Here is a 22,768-nt window from a genome sequence, read left to right as displayed (position 1 = left end):
AAGATCAAAAGAGCTCATCCCAATGACTGGAGGACCCTACTTCAAGATCTGACTCAGGGGGAGATCTCTGCTCTATAGTCAAACTTGAAGAAAATCAGGCTTTCTAGACTACAACACACCCAAAGGTGCCTACAACTAAGAAGGGTTCAAAAGCTATGAAAATTTTTTGAAAAAAAACCACTTCCTGTTGGGTTCCAGAGACCTCCACCACCGAGGTCTTTCTCGAGGAGTGGAGAACCCTACTATTAAGGGTTCTACAACACTCAAACCTGAAGACATCACTCAAGGGGGCTAGCTAAGTGTTAGCTATGACCACCCAAAAAGGTGCCGTCTCCATAAAGGGGACCGCATCACAAAGAGCACGTTCAAATCCCTCAAGGTCTAAACGTGCTCCTCTCAAACGCCAGACTCTTATCAATTAAATAAAGACAGTCACAAACACATCACTGTGAGTGCCTTCAACTCTCTTGAACCGAACACACTTGTGCAAATGCTAACTACTATCCCTCAAGTGAGAACAAAGAAGTAAAAACTTCTTATCCTTCTGTGTCAGTCAGTCTCAAGAATGCATCACAAAGAGCTCCTCACAATGAGCGCTTTCAGCCCCCTAGAGAACTGAACACTCACTCCTTACTCTAACACATAACGCACAAGTTGTGCGTGTCCCCAAGTGTTGTCTATGATAAGGAGACACATGCTTCCTGAAATGCTTGGTTGTGGTGTATTCCATAGTGACCGCCTTTACACGTACACAAACAAATGGATCCTGAAGACAAAAGAAATTGATGACGTGTACTACAGGTGACCTCTTAAACTCGCAGTCGCACCAGTAGTGACGTCACAGGCTGTAGCCGGGCAATGATATTGTCGTGTTTAGATGCGTGCTTCAGACACCATGCTGAAGGCCTTACCCAAAGCATCCTAGAGCGTTGTGCGTATTTACGATAATTTCGATAACACATGAAGGCAGCATGACTCACAAATACACATGACTCACTGACACCGAACTGCAAGTTATATGCAATGCATCTTAAACAGAAAATCTAGTCAATATTCTCTGTTTATATGAAGAGTAAGATGGGATAATATGTCCCATCCCCACCACATCCTGATTTTTTTGTTTGTTTGTTTGTTTGTTTTTTGCATTGACCAGACTACACAAAATCCCAAAATATTAAATGAATGACTATGGCTTATTTTGTGTCAAATTTTGAAAATAGAGATCTGTGACACTGTTTATGCTGAATATCAAATGTTTTTGTGTCTATTTTTTTAATTAGGGATCTGTGGACACTACGTTTTTAGATTTGAGGAGAAAAAAACATTTTTATTTTGAAGTGAAAAAGTAAAATTAGACCCTTGGAGCAAGATGAATTATTAACAGATATGAAAAGAGACTGGATTTTAATTTAATCTTCATTTTCTTTCCATACTTCCATGTCTCTTTTTCTTTCATCAGATCATCTGGTTCAGCAAGCACTCTGCATTTTGCAGTCAGCACACGTCGGACTTGCTGTTTGTTCTGTTTTGTGTGTGTGTGTGTGTGTGTGTGTGTGTGTGTGTGTCTGTTTGAAAGAAGGATGGGGGTGTATGGAAAGCCTCATATACAAAACTAGATAGAATCAGAGAGTGAGGGAGAGAGAAAGGACAAAAAGCAGAAGGATTCATCTCAGAATTAACAAAGAGAGCAGCTGAATGATCATTCATTCTTCTCCAGAGAGGTAAGTGGATGACATCTCTGCTATGTGTGATTCCAATAGAGAAGCAGTTGACCGCAACATCTCCGACAAACGCAAAACCAGGTCAAGAGACATAAGGTCAATGCACTTATCTTGCATCTTTGCATTCTCGCTGTAGTATCTGCTATGAGTAGTTTGCGAAAGACTCATCCTGTTGATCCTTCTTATGATGGAATGACTTTATCCTTTTTTTCATCCAGAAAAACCAAAGCTCGAGTACTGTTTCTGATCACACTGTCATGCTGTTTTTCCAGATATTTAATAACTAATGTGGTTTAAAGATACGTGTCAAAGATGGCAGGTGCTTTCACAATGTGAGTAGCCACATTTTGTTGGTGTGGCAGATTCTGTTGTGTTTTATTAAGGTATGGGTGCCAGTGCACCCTTTTAAATGTTTGTTTTGGGGTTGCTATGCAACAAAGGTGACTGAAACAGGAAATTAATGTGATAATAGATACTACTGTACTCTAAGAGCATGAAGTAACTGACTAAAGTGTTGAAACGTACACCCACACCCCTCACACAGATACCTTTGAAGGTAAAATTGTTAAGACGTTGGTTAACAACTAGTGAGACAATGAAAATTCACTGCTGTTGTCAAACAATATTGGGTGTCTGTGGAAGATTCATGCATTAAAAATAACATCAAGCCAGTCGCGGGTTCCCTTTTGTCCTTGTCCTCTATGAATGTGTGTGTGGAGCAGACATCAGCTCTCTCTCGCAGCTCCCAGATGTCTGGCTTTCTGTCTTATATGTCTGTTTTAGAATGTGTCCATTTCGCAATATCAACATCTATGACAACACAACCACACATTTGCGTCAGAAGACACTGTTGAAAGACTAGCACCTGTAGCTGTGTACAGAACTGTTTCAGACACCACAAAAGATGCAACCGAAAGATCGTCCAGGTTACTGTCTCTTAGCAACAGCAGACCATTCACCTCCACTGTGCTGGTTGCCAGGAGTGACGATGTTTCTTAGAGCTCAAAGGAGAGTCAGCGGGCTAACAAGACATGCATATACGCACTCTTTCGATTCTAGACTGCAAAACCAGGGGTGCATTTCTCCCAATGGTTATCAGAGGGGATTTAAATGAAAGAATCTTCTAGAATCTGTCCTTTGGATGCGAGTAGAAAGAGTGTAACTGAAGTCTTATTTTTTTTTACCAGGTCTTTGCCGGTGGTTTCACGCTTAGCATCGTCCTGAAGAGCTACACAATCAACAAAGACATGATGCACACTCCATCGTCCATGCTGATGGGAGTAGTGTTCGCTCCCTTGGGCCTTGTGCTGATGTTCACTGCAGCAATCACACCGCAGTGGAGGGAGGGACAGGCTCGGCTGGGTGCGGCAGGGCGGGGCAGAGCAACGGAGCTCCTCCTACTCCGCTCAGATGGCCTATGGGAGAGCTGCCTGCAGGTGGTGCACTCAGAGGTCAAAGAGTGCTGGCCCGTATCGGGGTCCTACCAGCGGGATGCTCGGGTTCGAATGGTCCAGGGGATGGTGTTGTCGTCTCTCTTCCTGTGTGGCGCAGGAATCGTGCTCGCCAGCGTGGGCGTCCGCTGCTGGACCGATATCCCGCTCAGGAGTGTAGCGGCAGCTGGTGGCTTGTTGGTTGCGCTGGCAGGTCTGCTCAGTCTGGCTGCTTTAGGAGTGTATACTCGGCATCTTTCGAAGCTGGGGATCGAGGTGGATTCAACCATATCTGAGACGCAAGGACTCAAAGTACATAAGCCACCCCGGCTTACGCTACACCCGGCGGGGTCGCTCTACTTCGGCTGGGTGGGAGCTTGGGTACAGGTGCTGGGAGGGGCCGCACTACTCTTTGGATTCAAAAGCATGAAGTGTTCATTCTGCCACAAGCAGAGACTCAAAGACAGTGCTGAGATGTATGAGGTGAACTGTTAGATGGGCTCAAATGTTTGTGAGAGGTGAAGAGACACTTTTATGGTGTTCAAGCTCATTGAGCTTGGATGAATGAGAAATGTGAAAGAGTACACATGATGTTTCTAAAAAGAACCATATTAAAATGTTGTACAAAATATGTATGTACGTAATATACAAAACTGTTACCAGAAGCCTCAAGGCCCGTTCGCACCAAGAATGCTAACTTTATGGTGTGTGCACACCAAAAGCGAATATAATTTTTTGCACTCGTAGATTACAAACAAAGTCAATGCAAAGACGCGAATAGACACGAATTCGCGCTGGGCGATGCTAATGATGCAAATTGGGCGACGCCTAAATCATGTCTTCCGTGCAAGTTGAAAATTTTCAACTCGAGCGGGAAATTCGCATGACATGTTGTTGTGCATGCCAATCAGCGAAGAGCTTATTGACATGTCCAGTTTGACACCGAACAGAGACCGAACAAAAAAGGAGATAGCTTAGAGAAAAGTAAGTGAGGAAGTTGGACTACCTGGTAAGTGATGAAAATATGCGTCTGTTACTTGATTCTAGCTATGAGTTAAAGGATTAGTTCACTTTCAAATTAAAATTTCCTGATAATTTACTCACCCCCATGTCATCCAAGATGTTCATGTCTTTCTTTCTTCAGTCGAAAAGAAATTAAGGTTTTTGATGAAAACATTCCAGGATTTTTCTCCATGTAGTGGACTTCAATGGAGCTTCAATGAAGGTCAAAATTACAGTTTCACTCTAGAGAAACCATCGCTCATTTTATAATATATATATATATATATATATATATATATATATATATATATATATATATATATATATATATATATATATATATATATATATATATATTTAAGTTTTAACAATAAATGCTCATCTTGAACCAGCTCTCTTCTTCTTCTTCTCTATTAGAATTCTGGCAGTGTAGACACTGCTAAGAGTATTACTGCCCTCCACAGGTTAAAGTTTGAACTAATTGTTATATACTTGCACTAGCATATTGTATATAACAATTAGTTCAAACTTTGACCTGAGGAGGGCAGAAGAAGAAGAAGAGAGCTAGTTCAAGATGAGCATTTATGGTTAAAACATATAAAATGTTTAATTTTTTTTTAAAAAATGAGTGATGGTTTCTCTAGATAAGACCCTTATTCCTCGTCTGGGATCGCTGTAAACTGTAATTTTGACCTTCAACCGTTTGGGCTCCATTGAAGTCCACTATATGGAGAAAAATCCTGGAATGTTTTCATCAAAAACCTTAATTTCTTTTCGACTGAAGAAAGAAAGACATGAACATCTTGGATGACATGGGGGTGAGTAAATTATCTGGAAATTTTAATTTGAAAGTGAACTAATCCTTTAAATGAACTTGTAAGCACTGGCATTAGTCAAAGTTAGCACAACCTGGCATTCCCGATGTTGTTGTTGTTGTTGATGATGATGATGTGAGAGAAGACACTCCTTTTTATTCGTGTGAGTGATGCGAAAAACAAGTAATCCCACGAGTAATCTAGAGCAAGTAACACAATGCGAATATTCACTTCGCTTTTGGGATGCACACACAACAAATACAAACTATTAAACATTGTTTATTAAAAGTGCATAAGTTATCTTTCATCAGTTACAAAAAAGTAGTTCTGAACAGTGATTCTATTGATATTGTTCTTTCATTAATTAGAACAATTATTAAAACTTTATACTAGGCCTATATAGTTATTTTTGGTGTGAGCAGGTCTTCAGGGCCGGTTCACACAGAATGCGTTTTTGCAGTACATCGCACTGTATTTAATTGCTTTTCTATGTAAAGATGTGTTAGACGGACCTCTTTGACCACTGCATTGCTTTTTGTTGCTTTTTCATCATTTTGCACATGGGTGCCTAGTTTTTAAGATGCTTTGTCAAGTTTTGTTAAAGGTGATAGAGAGGATTTTTTCGTCGACTGAGAATCCAAAGACTAGTTAGTGAGTTTTTGAAATGAGCGCATGCGTAAGAACAGACCCCCTCCTTCACAGCTCATTTCAAAGGAACGCCTCCCAAAACTTGTGCACGAGTATTGGAACACGAGTGTTTACCACCGGCATTCGCTGTGTCGTGTTTTTTGGATTCATTATGTCGGACTCACCGCAGGTAACTCATAATCTGCAGTTGTTACTCCTGTCTCCTGACAAAAACATTGCATGCGGCGCCTGTGGAGTGTGTAAAGTTACTGGAGCGCGCAGCCGCGCTCGTCTCTCACAAGGAACGTCACGGCAGTGATTGACAAGCCAGAGGGCCAATCCGCGCACGTCTCTCACAAGGAACGTCACGGCAGTGATTGACAAGCCAGAGGGCCAATCTGGCTGATGTTTTTAAGGCCCTACCTCGTGCACAGATGATGTATATTAATATTATTACTTTCAGAGCACCTAATAAATAGCCTTTTATCAGTTAGTAAAGACAGTTTCAAGTAATATTGCAAAAATTTATAAAACAAAACATCCTCTTTAGCACCTTTAACATCTTGTTAGCATCTCGAGGCCTTGCGTTCTTTTCTATTCTGCTGCGACATGTCTCCTCAAACACAAAGATGCATTTCGTGTGAACGGTTCCTTAGTTGCTAAGACGTTAATGATTGTATGCGGTGTCTCGCTTTGTCTCGCTTCGAAGGCTGCGCCCTCTGGAGGTCTCATTTGTCAGCCACATATTGAGGCTGCCTCATATTAGAAACATACATTCAGAAGTAAAAAATAAATTAGAATCATTTATGCCAATTTACGTCATTTTATAATGGTTACTTTCCTGAAATGAGACATCCTCAATGACGTATGCGGTCGACAAATGTGACCATCAGAGGACATAACCTTCAAAATGACAGCTTTTATTTCATCGCAGATTTTACTGTTCATCTTGACAGTACTGTATTATTCTTTCCAAAGATGTTGTGAAATGTAAGCAATGTAGTGTCACAAGGCTGTAGGCAATTTGGGCTTTTACCGCTAGTGCGTGAGACGTGTGTGTCATGTCAATTCGCTCAAGCCTAATGACCGATACGCATCTTTAATATTTGGACCAACAGTATTTATGTAAAATATCGATCTGTGTTACTAATTCCTAACTGTACTTGTAAATATTTATGTTGTAAATATGTGTTGTTATTGACAATAATACCTCTCTGTAACGCTACTGATTAAATGTTTCAAAGCATTGTTCCTGCTTGTCATGTCATGCGAAATGTCAGACGGCTTAGTCATCACATCTGATCAAAACATCTATTGGCTTGTCATGCTAACTAATAATGATTTTACACTAAACAGCTTGTTTTGGTAAATACATAGTGTGACCTGAACATTCCCACATTACAAGAAGCTGAGGTCAGATCACATCATCCGTTAAAAAAAAAAAAAAAAGACCTACTTGAGTTTCTTTTTTAGGACCAGTGCTTATGTTTTGGATTGAATATCTGATCAGTTGTTACAATGAATTGAATTGAATTGAATTGAATTGAATATCTGATCAGTTGTTACAATAATAAATACACCAAAACATATCTGTGCAAGAAGGAAAACATTGTTTAATGGTTTATTAGCACATCAGAATTACTGTAAGGTAAGAATTAATGCTTAAAGCCTTTATGTATAATGCATTATAAATGTATTCATAAAGTACATTATAACTTTTCATAACTGTAACCAAATGTGAAATGCATAATATTTTCAGATTCCTTGTTACATCTAAAATTGGTTGTTTGTCATATGCTTTAATGCATTATACATTCTAAAGGTCTGTTCAATAAATAGATAAGTATTATAATGTATTATAACTGCGGTTACAATTATTCATGAAACCATACAATGCATTACAATGTAGAATCAATGCATTAAAAATACTTTTATAATGCATCATTCTGTATATAAAGGCTTTAAGTAAAGTGTTTCAGAATTAAATTAGCTTTTTCCCCCAAAAAACTATTTAATGAGCATTTAAACCAATTTCAGAGGAGCTGATGAAATGAGATAAGCATTGGCTCTGCATAGACAAAGTAATTGTACACTTTATATAAACATAAGGGATAAATTTCTATTTCTTTTTTCATTTTTTAAATCTACGACTATACATTGTATGAACAAAAAAATTAAAACAGCAACATGAAATAAATTATTAATATTCTGGGATTCCAAAATGACTTGAGCATGACACACAAGTCATTTAACACTTACTCCTCTCTTCGTAGAGATGAGTTTAGCTTTATGAGTTTGACTTTATATAACCAGTTTTTGTCTTTGATCAACTTAAAAAAAAGAAAGAAGGAAAATTCAAGCTATTTGGCCGGTGATATTTTAGAATAAAATAAAAGAGAATGCAACAACATATATAAACATGCAGCCATTATATGCATGAATACACAGTGTTGGAATAAAAACACTGAAAGAAAAGGAACAGGTGGCTGGCATACACTACACTTTGTGAACAAAACACAGGGCGCCACTGTGTGGCAATTCTGGGAAAATGACCAACGTTGGGCATTTAATACAAACGCAATGAGAGGATGAGGTATTCATTTTTTTTTCCTCAGGAAATATAGTTTTGAGCCTGATAAACTTGTTTTCAGGATCTGCAATGTCAGAAAGTTTCTACATAATAAAAGTATACATTTTTATAAAAGAAATACTTTCTTTTCTATCGTATCGTAAAACATTCATAAAACATACTTAAGAAAACCTCACACACATACTTAAAGTAAAAAGAAATATGCATCATAATAATATAATTAATCTAAAATATATTTTTAAAATTACATACATTTGTAAAATAAACTTCCTTTAGCAAGTGCCTAAAGTTAGATTTGTTCTTTTGCCAGCATGTTGCAGTTCGGCATACATTCCATTTATAGTGAATGTACAGCAGAAGTACATAGTTGTTGTGAAAAGCTCCAGATGACAGATCTTACTTCTTGTGAAAAAGCCATCGCTCTGTGCCAGATGGCTGCAATTCAGCTCCACGCATTTGTCCCAGTGTTGCACTTTTGTTTCAATACAGTACAGGAGGAAAGCGGTTGTGTTTGCACATTCTGTACAAGAGTCATATGTAAAAGTAGTTCTCTGTAGGTGTTTCGCCCATGACTGTGGTATGCGTTTGCATCAGCGCCTGTTCATCTGTAAGAGTGGAACGTCCGTCATCAGGTGTCTCTGGATCTACCAACTGTTCTCCATCACTCAGGGACAGTCCGCTTGCCTCGTCGTTGGCCCTGGATGCCGTGTCTATGCTTGGCGACTCTGTCTGTTTGTGCTGTCTATCAATGTCCTGCATCAGCTCTTCATTGAACTGCTTCCACTGACGGAACTTCTGCGCTGAGAACTCAGAATCCTCTAGGATCTTGTTGATCAGGTGAAGCTCCGCCTCCTTCGCCTAAGAAACATAGACAGCCAATGACAAATGTTAAGACCACTGTGTGCTTAAATAATCGTAATAAAAGTTAATGTGTGGTTGGTAGTGTGTGTGTGTGTGTGTGTGTGTGTGTGTGTGGGGGTAAATGCGTGTCTGACCTTGAGTGTGCTCTGGAGGGCACGGAGTGTGTGTATCTTCTCATTGATAACAGGGTTTTTGTTGCGTTTAATGAAGGATTTACGAAGCTGGTCGTGAGTCGTCGGCTGATTCTGACCAATCAGAGACACTCCTCCTTTCTTCAGGCTATGGAACATTTCATCCATCTCATCTACATTTCCTGAGACATAAAGAGAATTGGCTTATTTATGAAAGGATCTCGATATGAAAGTATCTCGACAAAGTTTCCTAAGGATAAAAAGATATAAGATATAAAGAAGCTGATAGGCTGATACAGTTTATGATGATCCTTTACCTGCAATTTTACTGCCCCCTGCTTGTGAAATGGTTAGTGGCTCTGACATCCTGTTCTGCTTACCCTTTGTTCGAGGAAGTGTGTTTGATTGAGTTTGAGTTTTCTGTAAAAAAATAAAGAGGAAACTTAGTAAACCATTTTATGTTCCAAGGGAAAGTATACAATACACAGCCACTTTACAAGTTTGGATAATGGAAAAATGACCTTTTATTCCCGCATTGATAATAAGAAGAAAGACTGAAGACTGGAGTAATGGCTGATGAAAATTCAGCTTTGAAAAGTTATATTAAATTGTAATAATATTTCACAATATTATTGTTTTTACTGTATTTTTGATCAAACCCCAAACATTTTTAATGGTAGTGTAAATATCTAATTGTTTTCCACACAAAAAATTAAAATCATACAAGTTTGGAGCAACACAAGGGTGAGTATAATGGACTATCCCTTTAATTTTAGGTCTGATTTTATTCTTGTTTGTTTTGTGTATGTTTGTGAGGACCACATGCACATGTTTATATGTATTTCTGAGTGGGTGTGTCTCTGTTTATCCTCACCGTATTGAGTTTCTTCCGATGAGAAAGTGGTGAACGTGATGATTCCTCCTCAGATTCGGTTTCACTGTAACAGTCTGACAACAGAAACATCAAACATGAATAACAAACACAACATAACAAAGAAAGGTAACAATTACTCTTGAAAGACAAGTAAACAAATGTTGCAAAAACACTTGAGGAATGAGGAAACAAACTTAATATTCAGTAGAAAAAAAAAAAAAAAATTTAAAAATTAAAATTAAAAAAATCTAACGTTCTTAGTTCTTATATATATATAGAAAGAACGTTAGAATAAGTTACATATGATGACACTGTTATAAACTGGTATTATAACTGGTATTGCAAGGTACATATTAGTTTACTGGAATGCAGTGGGGAATCGGGCATCTATGTATTGAAGGAATGGAGACCAAACCCGGTTGAAGGTATCTAGTTTGGACTTTACAGATGCTATGCTAGAATTAAATCAAAATCCTCTATGACTGTCTTCACACTGAAAATGTAGCAGAGAAACAGCATTGGCATATATACCATGAAGCAAATGCTAACATGCGTTAACAAACATCAATTCCTACCTTCTTCACTGTCTGGCTGACTTTGGACAAGTTTCTTGTGTTTCTGAATGGCTGCGATTAAGCAATTAATCCATCTATTGAGAGAGAGAGAGAAAGAGAGTCAAAAACACTGATTTATCACCAATGCACATGTTTCACCACATACAGTTTCCAATTTGCACTAGAAGTGATTTGTATTGTGTTGTTTTAGGTGATTTGTATTGTGTTGTATGACCAGTAGGGGGCATAGCTGGCATGTGAGAGATCCAAGATGTGTAAAAACATGATTATGTGTGTGCTGTGAAAAAGAGCAATAATAGGCAGGTAAACATGAGGTGGAAGTGTTTAATAGGTTAAAGGCATTGACATTCACAGACCGAACAACAATGTAGCTCTCTAAGCGTCTGCTGACTCACTGCTTTACTGCAGCTCCTCAAGTGCTGCTCAAGAGGTCAAAGTCATTAAGAGTCATTTTAGAGTTCAAAGCTTTTCATACTAAAGCTTGGATCAACCAGTGCAATATGGCAACAGAATATCTGAACAATCGTGCTTGTAAATAATGGACATAAATGTCATAAATCTCTTCAGATGAGACAAACTCCTGATTAGTCTGATATTATCATCTAGCAAATGAGTGGGGGTATGATGCATGATAGTTAATATAACTGCCCAAGGTTCTCTCCTGAACATCATATCATTGGCTCTATTATTAGAGGTATGAAGCACCTCAGTTTGACTGGTCATTGGACAAATCATGGAGTGTAAAAGAGAGCACCAATCTGTAGTGCTATTACATAAGGTGCTCAGCCCTGAAGCAGTGGCTGTTGAATTACCTGACCAATGCTTAAAAACTAAACTAAAAGTGTTATTTTCACAAAACATGTTTTTAAAAGAACAAATACAAGCCAATATCCAGCTTATTCACTGACATCACTGCATTATATTAAATGATAGTAATGGTGAATGTTGGAATTTCTGTGCCACAGACACCAAAAGGGAATGGCAAAAACTGGTTTCCAAACAGGTTTCCCATTAAAAAAAAAAAAAAAAAAAAAAACATGCAAAATTCTATCTCAAGAAAATTTGAATTTATTAGTGTTATGCTACACTAGTAGACTAAGCTGTTTGCTTGCTACCCAAATGTTTATTTTATCATTATTTAGCCTCAGATATATAAAGTAATATGGGTACCACTTTACAATAAGGTCTCATTTGTTAACAATAGTTAATGTATTAACTAACATGAACTAACAATGAGCAATACATTTGTTATAGTATGTATTATTTGATAATGGTAGTTTATAAAGATACAGTTATTCATTACTTGTTCATATTAGTTCACAGCGCATTAATGTTAATCAGCTTTTGATTATAAAACGGATAGTTCAGCCCTTGATTATGATTGGTTGAGCCGCGTTCGAAGCTGTTGTAAATTACTCTATAAAAACATAAACATGTGACCTCATTACATCAGTATTACTGCGTCACTATGTCTGTGTGTTGCTGCGGTTCCATGTATTGTGTATTTCACGTAAAGTAACTTGTTTATTATTATATATATATATATATACACATACACAACACAGCTATGACTGCTTCACCCAACGGTTCTGTGTATCACTGTACAACACCCTTAGCAACCACTCTTAGCAACGTAAACATACAGTACAGTCCAAAAGTTTGGAACCACTAAGATTTTTAATGTTTTTAAAAGAAGTTTCGTCTGCTCACCAAGGCTACATTTATTTAATTAAAAATACAGTAAAAACAGTAATATTGTGAAATATTATTACAATTTAAAATAACTGTGTACAATTTAAATATATTTGACAAAGTAATTTATTCCTGTGATGCAAAGCTGAATTTTCAGCATCGTTACGCCAGTCTTCAGTGTCACATGATCCTTCAGAAATCATTCTAATATGCTGATTTGCTGCTCAAGAAGCATTTATGATAATGTTGAAAACAGTTGTGTACTTTTTTTTTCAGGATTCCTTGATGATTAGAAAGTTCAAAAGAACAGCATTTATCTGAAATACAAAGCTTCTGTAGCATTATACACTACCGTTCAAAAGTTTGGGGTCAGTAAGAATTTTTATTTTTATTTTTTTGAAAAGAAATTAAAGAAATGAATACTTTTATTCAGCAAGGATGCATTAAATCAATCAAAAGTGGCAGTAAAGACATTTATAATGTTACAAAAGATTAGATTTCAGATAAACACTGTTCTTTTGAACTTTCTATTCATCAAATAATCCTGAAAAAAAATATTGTACACAAATATTTTCTACAATTGTACACATTAAATGTTTCTTGAGCAGCAGATCAGCATATTAGAATGATTTCTGAAGGATCATGTGACACTGAAGACTGGAGTAATGATGCTGAAAATTCAGCTTTGCATCACAGGAATAAATTACTTTGTGAAATATATTCAAATAGAAAACAGTTATTTTAAATTTTAATAATATTTCACAATATTACTGTTTTTACTGTATTTTTAATTAAATAAATGTAGCCTTGGTGAGCAGACGAAACTTCTTTTAAAAACATTACAAATCTTAGTGGTTCCAAACTTTTGGACTGTACTGTATGTTTGTCTCAACTGATATTGTTCATTGAAGCTTATATTGTATTATGTATTATAAAATGGTTAGTTCCTGTCTTTAATTCTGATTGGTCAAAGCTGTGTTTTGTTCACGATAAACACGGCTATGACTGCTTCACCCAACAGTTCTGTGTATCACTACACAACACCCTTAGCAACCACTCTTAGCAATGTAAACTGTTTGTTCTCAATTGATATTGTTCATTGAAGCTTACTGTATTATGTAGAAGAGTATTGTGAGAAAGAGATCGAGTGAGCGAGTTTATAACCTGCATTCAGATTTAGCATCTTCCTTCAGGTCAGTCCTATATTCATAATAAAAAATCTGTTTAAATGTCTGATGTATTATCTTGTCCTTTTAACAGTTAAGGGGTTTTCCCATGACTGACAGCGCTAGTCAAAGCATTTGTCAGTTGCGTCACAACAAGTTTCTTTGCGACTGAGTGACTCGCTCATAAAGAGAATCTTTGCTGCCATCTAATGGCGTAATAAATGTAATTTCTGTTGCGGTTCACAGTCAGGGTCTATTTTTTCCAGTGGAAGGAAGGCTTTTAGTGATTTTACTTCATGAAAGTTGCATTGATACATATTTTTTGGCTTTAATATTTGTATTGTGTGGTAACCGTTTATAAAAGCAATAAGCCTAGTGAAGCCGTGGTTTACAGTGAATTTATAACAGCTAAGGGGGTTTTAGGCACTCCGCGTCGTACCTAACAACACTTCGTGTTATAAATTCACTGTAAACCACGGTTATTGCTTTATGTATTAGTAAATGTTGAAATTAACAGTAACTAAGATTAATAAACGCTGTAGAAGTATTGTTCATTCTTAGTTCATGTTAACTAAAGAAGTTAACTAATGTTACCTAATGAAACTAATGTAAAGTGTTACCGTAATATGTGTTATGCAATTAAAAAGTTATTAATTCATATATTTTCATGATCAAGATTAAGTCTGCTAGATTGCGATAGTCTACTGCACAAGCACTTAGAACCGACTCACAAGATCAGGAATTGTGCAAATTGCACTAAGCACAAATTAACTCTATCAGTATATGAAGTTTGTTCTGAATTCCCCACACAGTGTTTACACTTTTTGTTAAGTCAACCTGTGAATCACTTATACTTGCTATGCGCATTAAACTTTAAAAAAGTATTTTCACTTCACAGAAGGTACACACTCCACCTTTAAAAATACAATGTCATCGCATAGAACACATCTATTTAAATTCAAAGGTCAACGCACATTCATTTGCACATGAAGAGAAACTGCAGGTGCACAGCAAGATCTAATCATTGTGACATTTCGCTACTCAATGATTTTTACAAACTGACATAATGTCAGGAATAACTGCCGCTTAGACGTGGTGGTGGAGAAAATGCTTGTTTATATGCAGCCACACTCACTTGCTCATGTCGTTTACATTATCAGCAGCGAAGAAAAAATTCTGGAAGCGCTGGTGGCACATTTTAAATACACTAGGAGAAAATGAGAAAGAAAGATCAGATGATCAGAAGCATTAATCTTAGGGCAGAAGCTTTAGCAGCTTAATGAAAACTCATTTGTCATCATGATGGCAGGTTGTGCCGTTCAGTGTCTGTGGACTGCGGGGGAAGATCTGAGGAATGTAAAGTGTAATTCTGTTATTCACACATCTCCGGCTAACTGCCCTCCTGCGCCAGATACTCTCACTCTCACAGCCAACCACAAACACTGAGTTCAAGGAGCCTGGCGACTTCTGTTTCTTTGTGACAGTGTGAACACAAACAATCACGCTGAATGGGGTTTAATGTTGATATGCGTCCCTTCAAATTAGATTCAGCTGCAAATATTGAATGGGTAAACCAGCGGCAGCATGTTTTCTTTTGTATAGTGCAGAAGATACTCACTACTTCCTCTTGTGTTCTCCTGCGCTCTCTATACTGTAGCTGCCGATCTTGATTAAGCCCTCCGCCTTCTCCTCCTGCACAAATATATGGGTTCAATAATTATTTTGTCAAATACATCTACATTTGTACAAAATAGAGATATACAGATATTAAAATAAGCTGAAAATTAGTGTCATCCAGTGAGCGATATTAAAATTCTACACCGTTTTGTCTCAGTAAATTAAACTGAGAGTTCACCCCAAAAATGAAAAATTCTGTCTTAATTTACTCACCCTCACGTCCTTACAAACCTGTATGCATTTCTTTCTTCCGCAGAACATAAAAGAAGATATTTCAAAGAATGCTAAATAGTTTTGGTTCCATTTTGACTTCCATAGTGTGGGAAAAAATTACAATGGTGGTCAATGGGAGCTGGACTGTTTATTTACCAATATTCTTCAAAATATCTTCTTTCATGTTCAACAGAAGAAAGAAGGTCATAAAGGTTTAGAATGACATGAGGGTGAGTAAATGACAGCATTTTAATTTTTCCCTTTAAAAACAAAACTGAAAATAAAGTTCATAAAGTTATAATGTCTCAACATTATAATGTACAGTATGAAGAATGGATATTAATTTTAAGATCTGTTAGAGATTGTATTTAACACTGTTATTAAAGACTGTTACAATATCCAAAATTGGCTGATAAATTAAGAAAAAAAAAAACATCTATCATCCAACAAATTGTGTATCCCTTCTACAGATGAAAACACATTCAAAAAGAGTTTAGTTTTACAAAAACCTCTTAAAGGGATAGTTCACCCAAAAATGAAAATTCACCCAAAAATGAAAATTAAACCCTGCGGCTCGTGACGACACATTGATGTCCTAAGACACGAAACGATCGGTTTGTGCGAGAAACCGAACAGTATTTATATCATTTTTTAACTCTAATACACCACTATGTCCAACTGCGTTCAGCAATCGCTTGGTGAGGTCTAATCGCGCTCTGACAGCGGCAGTGATGTCTCGCGCATATACTTTAATGAGAGCTAGACATCACTGCCGCTGTCAGAGCGTGATCAGACATCACCAAGCGATTGCTGAACGCAGTTGGACATAGTGGTGTATTAGAGTTAAAAAATGATATAAATACTGTTCGGTTTCTCGCACAAACCGATCGTTTCGTGTCTTAGGACATCAATGTGTCGTCACGAGCCGCAGGGTTTAATTTGGATTTGTCTATGCAAGTTTTTTCGACTTTTATTGATAGAGTCCCATTCACTCGCATTATTTGACTGACAGACATCAACGGTTGGAGTTAAAAATCATCATTTGTATTCTACTGAAGAAACAAAGTCACCTACATCTTGGATGCCCTGGGGGTAAGCAGATAAACATCAAATTTTCATTTTTGGGTGAACTATCCCTTTAATATAACTAGTTACTTCTGTGTATAAAGTGCCAATTTCTGTATCGAATTAAAAGTTTCCTTGTAATTTTACCTCTTTACAAATAAACTCGTACTAACCTGTTGGCTGGTATACCAATACAGTGTAGGACCTTTCAGGACGAACCAAAATCTCTGCCATTTCTGAGTCATAAAGACATTTGCTTCTTTTCTCTTCTTCCAGAGCCAGCCGTCACAGTCTGGGCGGCCAAGTTCACGGCAGGACACCCTCCTGCGGCTCATCGCTGTCCGTGTCCCTTATGTATACATATGAATCAGGTTAGACTCATTATTTTGCAATAGATGAAATTTAGTGTTGAATGTGAATAGTGAATCAACAAATTCATGCCTTACCTTTAGTAGAGCTCTTCTTGTTCTCCTTTTCATCCTGCAGTTAGAAGAAACGTATCATTACTCTGAGATCACAGGGTTTAAAGAACATCACCTTCTTCTGATGTCATCCGACTTGCCGCATTAAAACAATTTATTGTGAGATGCCTCAACAGATGCTTCTCAATGCACTCGAGTGTACCATATTCAGGTGACAAATCATTATAGTATCTTTCCAAAATGCATCTTGCATTTTGACTAGAAGAAGTCAACATGCAAGATACCAAATGAATGTATTTGTTGTGTTCTTACTCTTAGTCCTGCCATGTCAGGACAGGAGCTGGTACTGGCTCGTTTAAGCTCCTGGTCTATTGGGGACGGACTCCTTTCAGCAGATGAACTGACTTCCAAACTGTTTCGACTCACACGCTGAGAGTCTATAAATGTGAAGACATATATATATATATATATATATATTATAGAGCTTATAAGCTGCAGATGTAGCTTTAAATGTATAATCTATGAGCTATGGAAAAATTATACATGCTCAGCAACACAGAACCAACACAGAATCAATGAAACTATGGCTGCTAAAAAAAAGTCTGTTTCAGTCTGGTTTATATGCCGTTTAGTACTTTAGCTGGTGAACTGTTAGAATCATGCTGCTGACTAGAAAAATATAGCTGATGAACCATATTTTTCTATTTTAATATATTTTAAAATGCTATTTATTGCCGTGATGGCTAAGCTGTCATTTTGATAAATTTAATGAGTCCATGTTAAATGATAGTATTAAAAAAAACAGCATACAGAAGCCAAAACTTTGAACGACAGTGTACGTGAAGCAAACAGAGCATATTATGAATTTTGATGTCTTGTATTTATTACTTCTGGGTGAATAAAATAAAAAAAATAAAAAATAAAAAATCTGCATTCATTATTTTTGGGGGCTGATGTCTTTAGTGTTTTTTTGTATGATCTGCAGTGACTTTTACCTGACCCTGGCCGGTGGGGTTTTAAGGTGTTTGACTGATGTTCATTAGAGCTTTGATCACTAGAGAGCGCTGATTTCTCCCGCCTGAAATGATGTGTGCCGTCTGATGCTGATCTATGGTACATAAACACACACACATTTTATGATAGCATATGACACTAAAAAATGAATCGAAAAACACAGTCAACTAAGTGGCCCTTTGCAAAGCTATATATACAGATGTAGCTTTAACGCTACTGTATGAAAGCTGGCCCAAACACACACGTATTATAGTTTAGCCATGCTGTAAACACACACACACACACACACACAGAGACCTGAGATAGCGGAGTACTCGTATGTCCTCACTGTAGCTCACAGAAAAGAGTTATGAAACAAGAATTTAGTTTATGAAACACACAGGCAGAGAAATGGAGACTTTCACTTCTTATACATTTAACTGAGTACATGATGTTAACTAACCACATAATATGTATTATCTTATAGCTGTGTATTACTGCTATATGGAAATTACTTTGACACAATCATCTCTGGCTGAAAACACAATACTACTTAAATTGTAACAAGTATTTTCTGTAAAGCTGCTTTAGAAACAATATGTACTGTGAAAAGCGCCATTCAAATAAGGTTGAATCAAACTGAATTAAACTGAATACACAGTAAGTTTACTGTAAAAAGTAAAATGATGGAAAATACAGAATCCATGCTAAACAGCATGGGTAGACAAAACTATCACATTACAGTATATCCTACCATATTGTAAAACTCTCTAACTACAAAAATGTCTTCTTCTCTTCAATGTTTGAACAACAAACATCATTTGAGAGACTAGAAATGGTTCTAAAGACCCCGAAATCATGCAAATTTAGCATCAGAAACAGAAGCATAGTGATTATAGAAGCATTTGAGGAAATTCAGCATCAGAAACAACAGCATATAGTGATTATATCAGCATCTGAGGAAACTCAGCTGAGACGGCCAAACTCACCTGAAGGACAGAGAACGGACTGAAGCTGCCACCCTCCCAAAAAGAGAATGTCTGTTTTTCTCTTCCTCTTCTTCCTCTTCCTCCTCTCTCTGAAAGTAAAGAATCGATGAGATCCATGGAAAAACCCAATGTCACCACACCTCTCATGTGGCAAGTGTGTTTTATTGTGGCATGTTCATGTCTTGTGAATGATCACGGTTAGTTTGTGGGTTTATAAAGCAATACTTTGGGGACAAAACTGTTCTGAGAAATACAGTCAAACCAAAATGTATTCAGACACCTTGAACATTTCATTGTTTCAGTTTATTCACTATAGTTTAAAAAAAAAGGTAAAAAATTTTTTTTATAAAATTTCGAAAAATGCTAAAGTTTACATTTAGCTTTAGGTTACATAAAAACAATATATGCCTATATGTCCTTATTTAAATGTGTATGTGTTGGGGTTATTATTGTTAACTAGAACTAAAAGCAAAACCATAAAAAAGTATTCCTTGAAATAAAAAAAAAATTCCCATTTTCGTTTAGTTTAGGTTGAAGTACTCAAATAAATGAAACCAAATAATCTAAAACATAATAAAATGAGACATATTTAAAAAAAAAAAACTAAAAATAATGACAAAAACACTCAAATGACAATGCCAAATGACAAAATTATTTTATAATATAATATATTATTTAAATGACAAAAGAAATACATAAATAAAATCCTATTCAAAATATAGAAATAGTAACAAAAACTATAATGGTATACAAATGATAATAAAATAACACTGGAATGTGCTTGATCAGAAAGCTCAGAAAGTGACTGTGTCCGGATTTATCAGTAAGTAATGGGTCTGGTAAGAACGTGTGTGTTTGCACAGCTCTAAGGACCAGTCCAACAGCCACCAACAGACCCAGTTATTTTAAAAGCCACATGACTGCTACATCACACACTGCTTCAGTGGTAACAACAGGATATACACACATGCTAGATCAAAACGGCAAAGAGATCCAGCATATGTGCGTGTGTGTGTGTGTGTGAGTATTCGAGTGTTTGCAGTCTCAGGAAGGTGGACACTGGAGGGAAGGAAGTCACTGTCGTCATGACAATGCGCTTAAACAACAAGTTCAAATGTAAATCAGATTGTTTCTTTCATTTGAAAACATTTCTTGTAAGTGTGCATGTCTGAGTGTGTATGTGTGAGATAATGTGTAGTCATTGCGGTGTCAAAAGGGGAAATGTGCTCATCGAACAAACACAACCATGCGTGACGTGTGAACATGTGATGATGTCAATAATTCTGTTGCAAAGCAACCACTAAAAGAATCAACAGTGTAAAACGCTGGCAGCACCTCATATGAGACTCATGTGTTCATTTCAAGCTTATTAACACTGTCAAAACACTTTTGTTTAGACAAACTGCAATATCAAATGAATGCTATCCCAAAACAAAAACCTCCACAAAAAATGTTTAAACCTGAGCCAAAGCACATTCATAATTGGACTGAAATATGATGTTTTAAAGTATTTTTTGTTGTTAAAACTACACAATAAAATATCACAATAAAGACAAAAATAAATCTTAAAAAAATAAATAAATACCTGAATATACATCAACTTGCGCTCACTCTTTCATCATATAAGGAACTACAACATGACATTCATTATACAGTGAATAGTAAATGAATGAACTTCAACAAAATGAGTGAATATACATAGTATATGGAGGAGATTTGACACGTATGGAAGCCCATTTCAGCCACAAAAGAAAAAAAAATGCTTTGGTAAATCATAATAAAATGACAAAATTATGACACTACATCATAATGAGATAAAATGTATAAATTATCTAATACAAAGTCCTAATTATCATTGATAATTTTAAGTTATGACAAAAGCATGAGATTTCATAATTTTGAGATAAAAAGTGAGAAGTATAGGATAATGATTTTTTAAATCTCATAATTTCACTTTCTGTCATAATTTTTTTTGTTGCAAATTCAATGTATTATGTCATAATTATGATTTACTAAAGAGCTAAACTGCCAGTTTAAAATTAGTATTTTAATGTATGTATGAATGTATGTATGTATGTCAACAAGTATTTCGAGCAAAATATACATGAATAAAAGAATGAGCCTTTAGTACCTCAGACTTGGCTCGGCTCTCCTTGCGTTTCAGGAAACCTGGAAGCCTCCTCAAAACCAGAGTTACTCCATTTGGATTCTCCTCCAGTTTTTTAACAAGGTTTGTCCTGCTCCAGCCAACCTGGAATGGGATTTATCATTTACATTGCATGAAATAAATGTATATTTGCATCCAAAATGGAGGTTCTTTTGCACCTAATGCTTGATGCTGCACCTTTCTATGAGTAATTTTCAGAAAACCTAGTTAGTTTTTTAAAAATTCATTACATTTGAAAAAGTTATACCTGAAATAACAGAGGAGATTTGTTTTTCAAAACATTTTGCCAACCCTGTTACATTCAGAATGTTTCAGTGTTTAACATCAAGAAGCATCAATGTTTGTCTATCTCTTAATCATTGTTTTTCTAGTGTGCCTATCAGTAATAATAGGGCACTGGGCCACAAACTAACGATAATCCAATTTAGTGGACAAAAGACATCTGCTCAAATCCAGCAGGCAGGTCATCAAATGGACGGAAAAGTGTCACTGTGCTAACCCGGGGTTCAGCCCCCTCTCATTAGAACCCTGTCTAATTTCCTTCCTTACAGAAGTCTTTATGTTAACAGCCCAGCATATTACTATTAGTACAGTTATCATTAACATTGAACTGTTACTACTTACCACTATCTGTCCGTTGACCTGAATGACCTCATCTCCCGCTAAAATCTTCTCAGAGATCTCTGTAGGAGACTGTACAGGATTTATGAACACAATACAAGAGTTTTAATACTCAATACTACTGAGTATATCAGTACCAAAAATTGCAATGGCTTAAAAGGAACTGCCCACAAACAGAAGCATCATGCCCATTCAAACTGGCACATGCCCCAAGTGCATTTCGTATGCAACATCGACATCTTTAAGGGTGGATGCTTATTATACACTACTGTTCAAAAGTTTGGGGTCAGTAAGATTTTTTTTTTTTTTAATAAATAAATGCATACTTTTATCTAGCATGGATGCATTAATCAGTCAAAAGATTCTGATTTGAAATAAATGCTGTTCTTTTGAACTTTCTAATTGAAGGGTTGAATGATTTCTGAAGGGTCATGTGACACTGAAGACTGCTTGCTTTGTCATCACAGGTATAAATTACATTTTATAATGTATTAAAATAAAAAAACAGTTATTTTAAATTGTAATAATTTTCCACAATATTACTTTTTACTGTATTTTTGATCAATGAAAATGTATCATGGTTTCCTTGGTGACCATAGAAACTTTTTAAAAACATAAAAAAAAAAAATGATACTGCCCCTAAACTTTTGAGTGTAGGTTAAAAACTTTTGTGTGTGTGTGTGAGGGATTAAAGGAATAGTTCACCCAAAAATGAAAATTCTGTCATCATTCATACACCCTCAAGTTGTTCCAAACCTGTATGAATTTCTTTCTTCTGCTGAACACAAAAGATGATATTTTGAAGAATTTGGGTAACCAAACAGTAGATGGACCACTGACTTCTATAGAACGAAAAAAATGGAAGTCAATGGTGTCCATCAACTGTTTGGTTAATGACATTCTTCAAAATAAGAGTTTCATACAGGTTTGGAACAACAAGAGGGCGAGGAATTGATGACAGAATTCTCATTTTTTGGTGAACTATCCCTTTAAATGTGCGTTTTTTTTTTTTTTTTCTGAATTCAATATATTTAATGAAACAAAAGGAAATTACATCATATCTCCCTCTACCCCATTTCAGACATCAAGGAAGGCAGTTTACCACCCCCCCCATTCAAACTCAAGATTCCCATTTTA

At 36.4% G+C, this 22,768-nt stretch overlaps 2 protein-coding genes across 5 annotated transcripts in view; one reads left to right on the top strand and one right to left on the bottom strand.

Annotated features, from left to right (window-relative positions):
• Positions 1-1,268: 1,268 nt before the first annotated feature.
• On the top strand, positions 1,269-4,291 carry cldn23l (claudin 23-like). The gene is made up of 2 exons (XM_048190300.1): positions 1,269-1,721; positions 2,909-4,291. The coding sequence occupies exon 2, from the start codon at positions 2,969-2,971 to the stop codon at positions 3,644-3,646; it is 678 nt and encodes a 225-aa protein (XP_048046257.1). The 5' UTR covers positions 1,269-1,721; positions 2,909-2,968; the 3' UTR covers positions 3,647-4,291.
• A 2,895-nt stretch (positions 4,292-7,186) lies between these two features.
• cnksr1 (connector enhancer of kinase suppressor of Ras 1) overlaps positions 7,187-22,768 on the bottom strand; it is a 35,982-nt gene continuing 20,400 nt past the window's right edge. For 3 of the 4 annotated variants that reach the window (XM_048191926.1, XM_048191928.1, XM_048191929.1), the window contains 15 exons: positions 21,635-21,703; positions 20,975-21,094; positions 18,844-18,932; positions 18,173-18,202; positions 17,857-17,969; positions 17,174-17,298; positions 16,886-16,919; positions 16,613-16,788; positions 15,103-15,176; positions 14,620-14,691; positions 10,627-10,700; positions 10,052-10,125; positions 9,495-9,597; positions 9,181-9,359; positions 7,187-9,043 (listed from right to left, as the gene is read on the bottom strand). In XM_048191926.1, coding sequence (XP_048047883.1) covers positions 8,717-9,043; positions 9,181-9,359; positions 9,495-9,597; positions 10,052-10,125; positions 10,627-10,700; positions 14,620-14,691; positions 15,103-15,176; positions 16,613-16,788; positions 16,886-16,919; positions 17,174-17,298; positions 17,857-17,969; positions 18,173-18,202; positions 18,844-18,932; positions 20,975-21,094; positions 21,635-21,703 — 1,659 coding nt within the window. In that variant the 3' untranslated portion in view covers positions 7,187-8,716. The remainder of the gene's footprint in view (positions 9,044-9,180; positions 9,360-9,494; positions 9,598-10,051; positions 10,126-10,626; positions 10,701-14,619; positions 14,692-15,102; positions 15,177-16,612; positions 16,789-16,885; positions 16,920-17,173; positions 17,299-17,856; positions 17,970-18,172; positions 18,203-18,843; positions 18,933-20,974; positions 21,095-21,634; positions 21,704-22,768) is intronic. The other variant, XM_048191927.1, reaches the window with a different exon arrangement.

The sequence above is a fragment of the Megalobrama amblycephala genome, linkage group LG5 (assembly GCF_018812025.1).
Source record: "Megalobrama amblycephala isolate DHTTF-2021 linkage group LG5, ASM1881202v1, whole genome shotgun sequence".
NCBI classification, from domain to species: domain Eukaryota; kingdom Metazoa; phylum Chordata; class Actinopteri; order Cypriniformes; family Xenocyprididae; genus Megalobrama; species Megalobrama amblycephala.
Note: the sequence above shows the minus strand (reverse complement) of the source record. Positions and strands in the feature narration are given on the sequence as shown.

Excerpts from the sequence above, each read along its gene's own strand:
- cldn23l (XM_048190300.1), top strand. The coding sequence starts at position 2,969 with ATGATGCACACTCCATCGTCCATGCTGATGGGAGTAGTGTTCGCTCCC.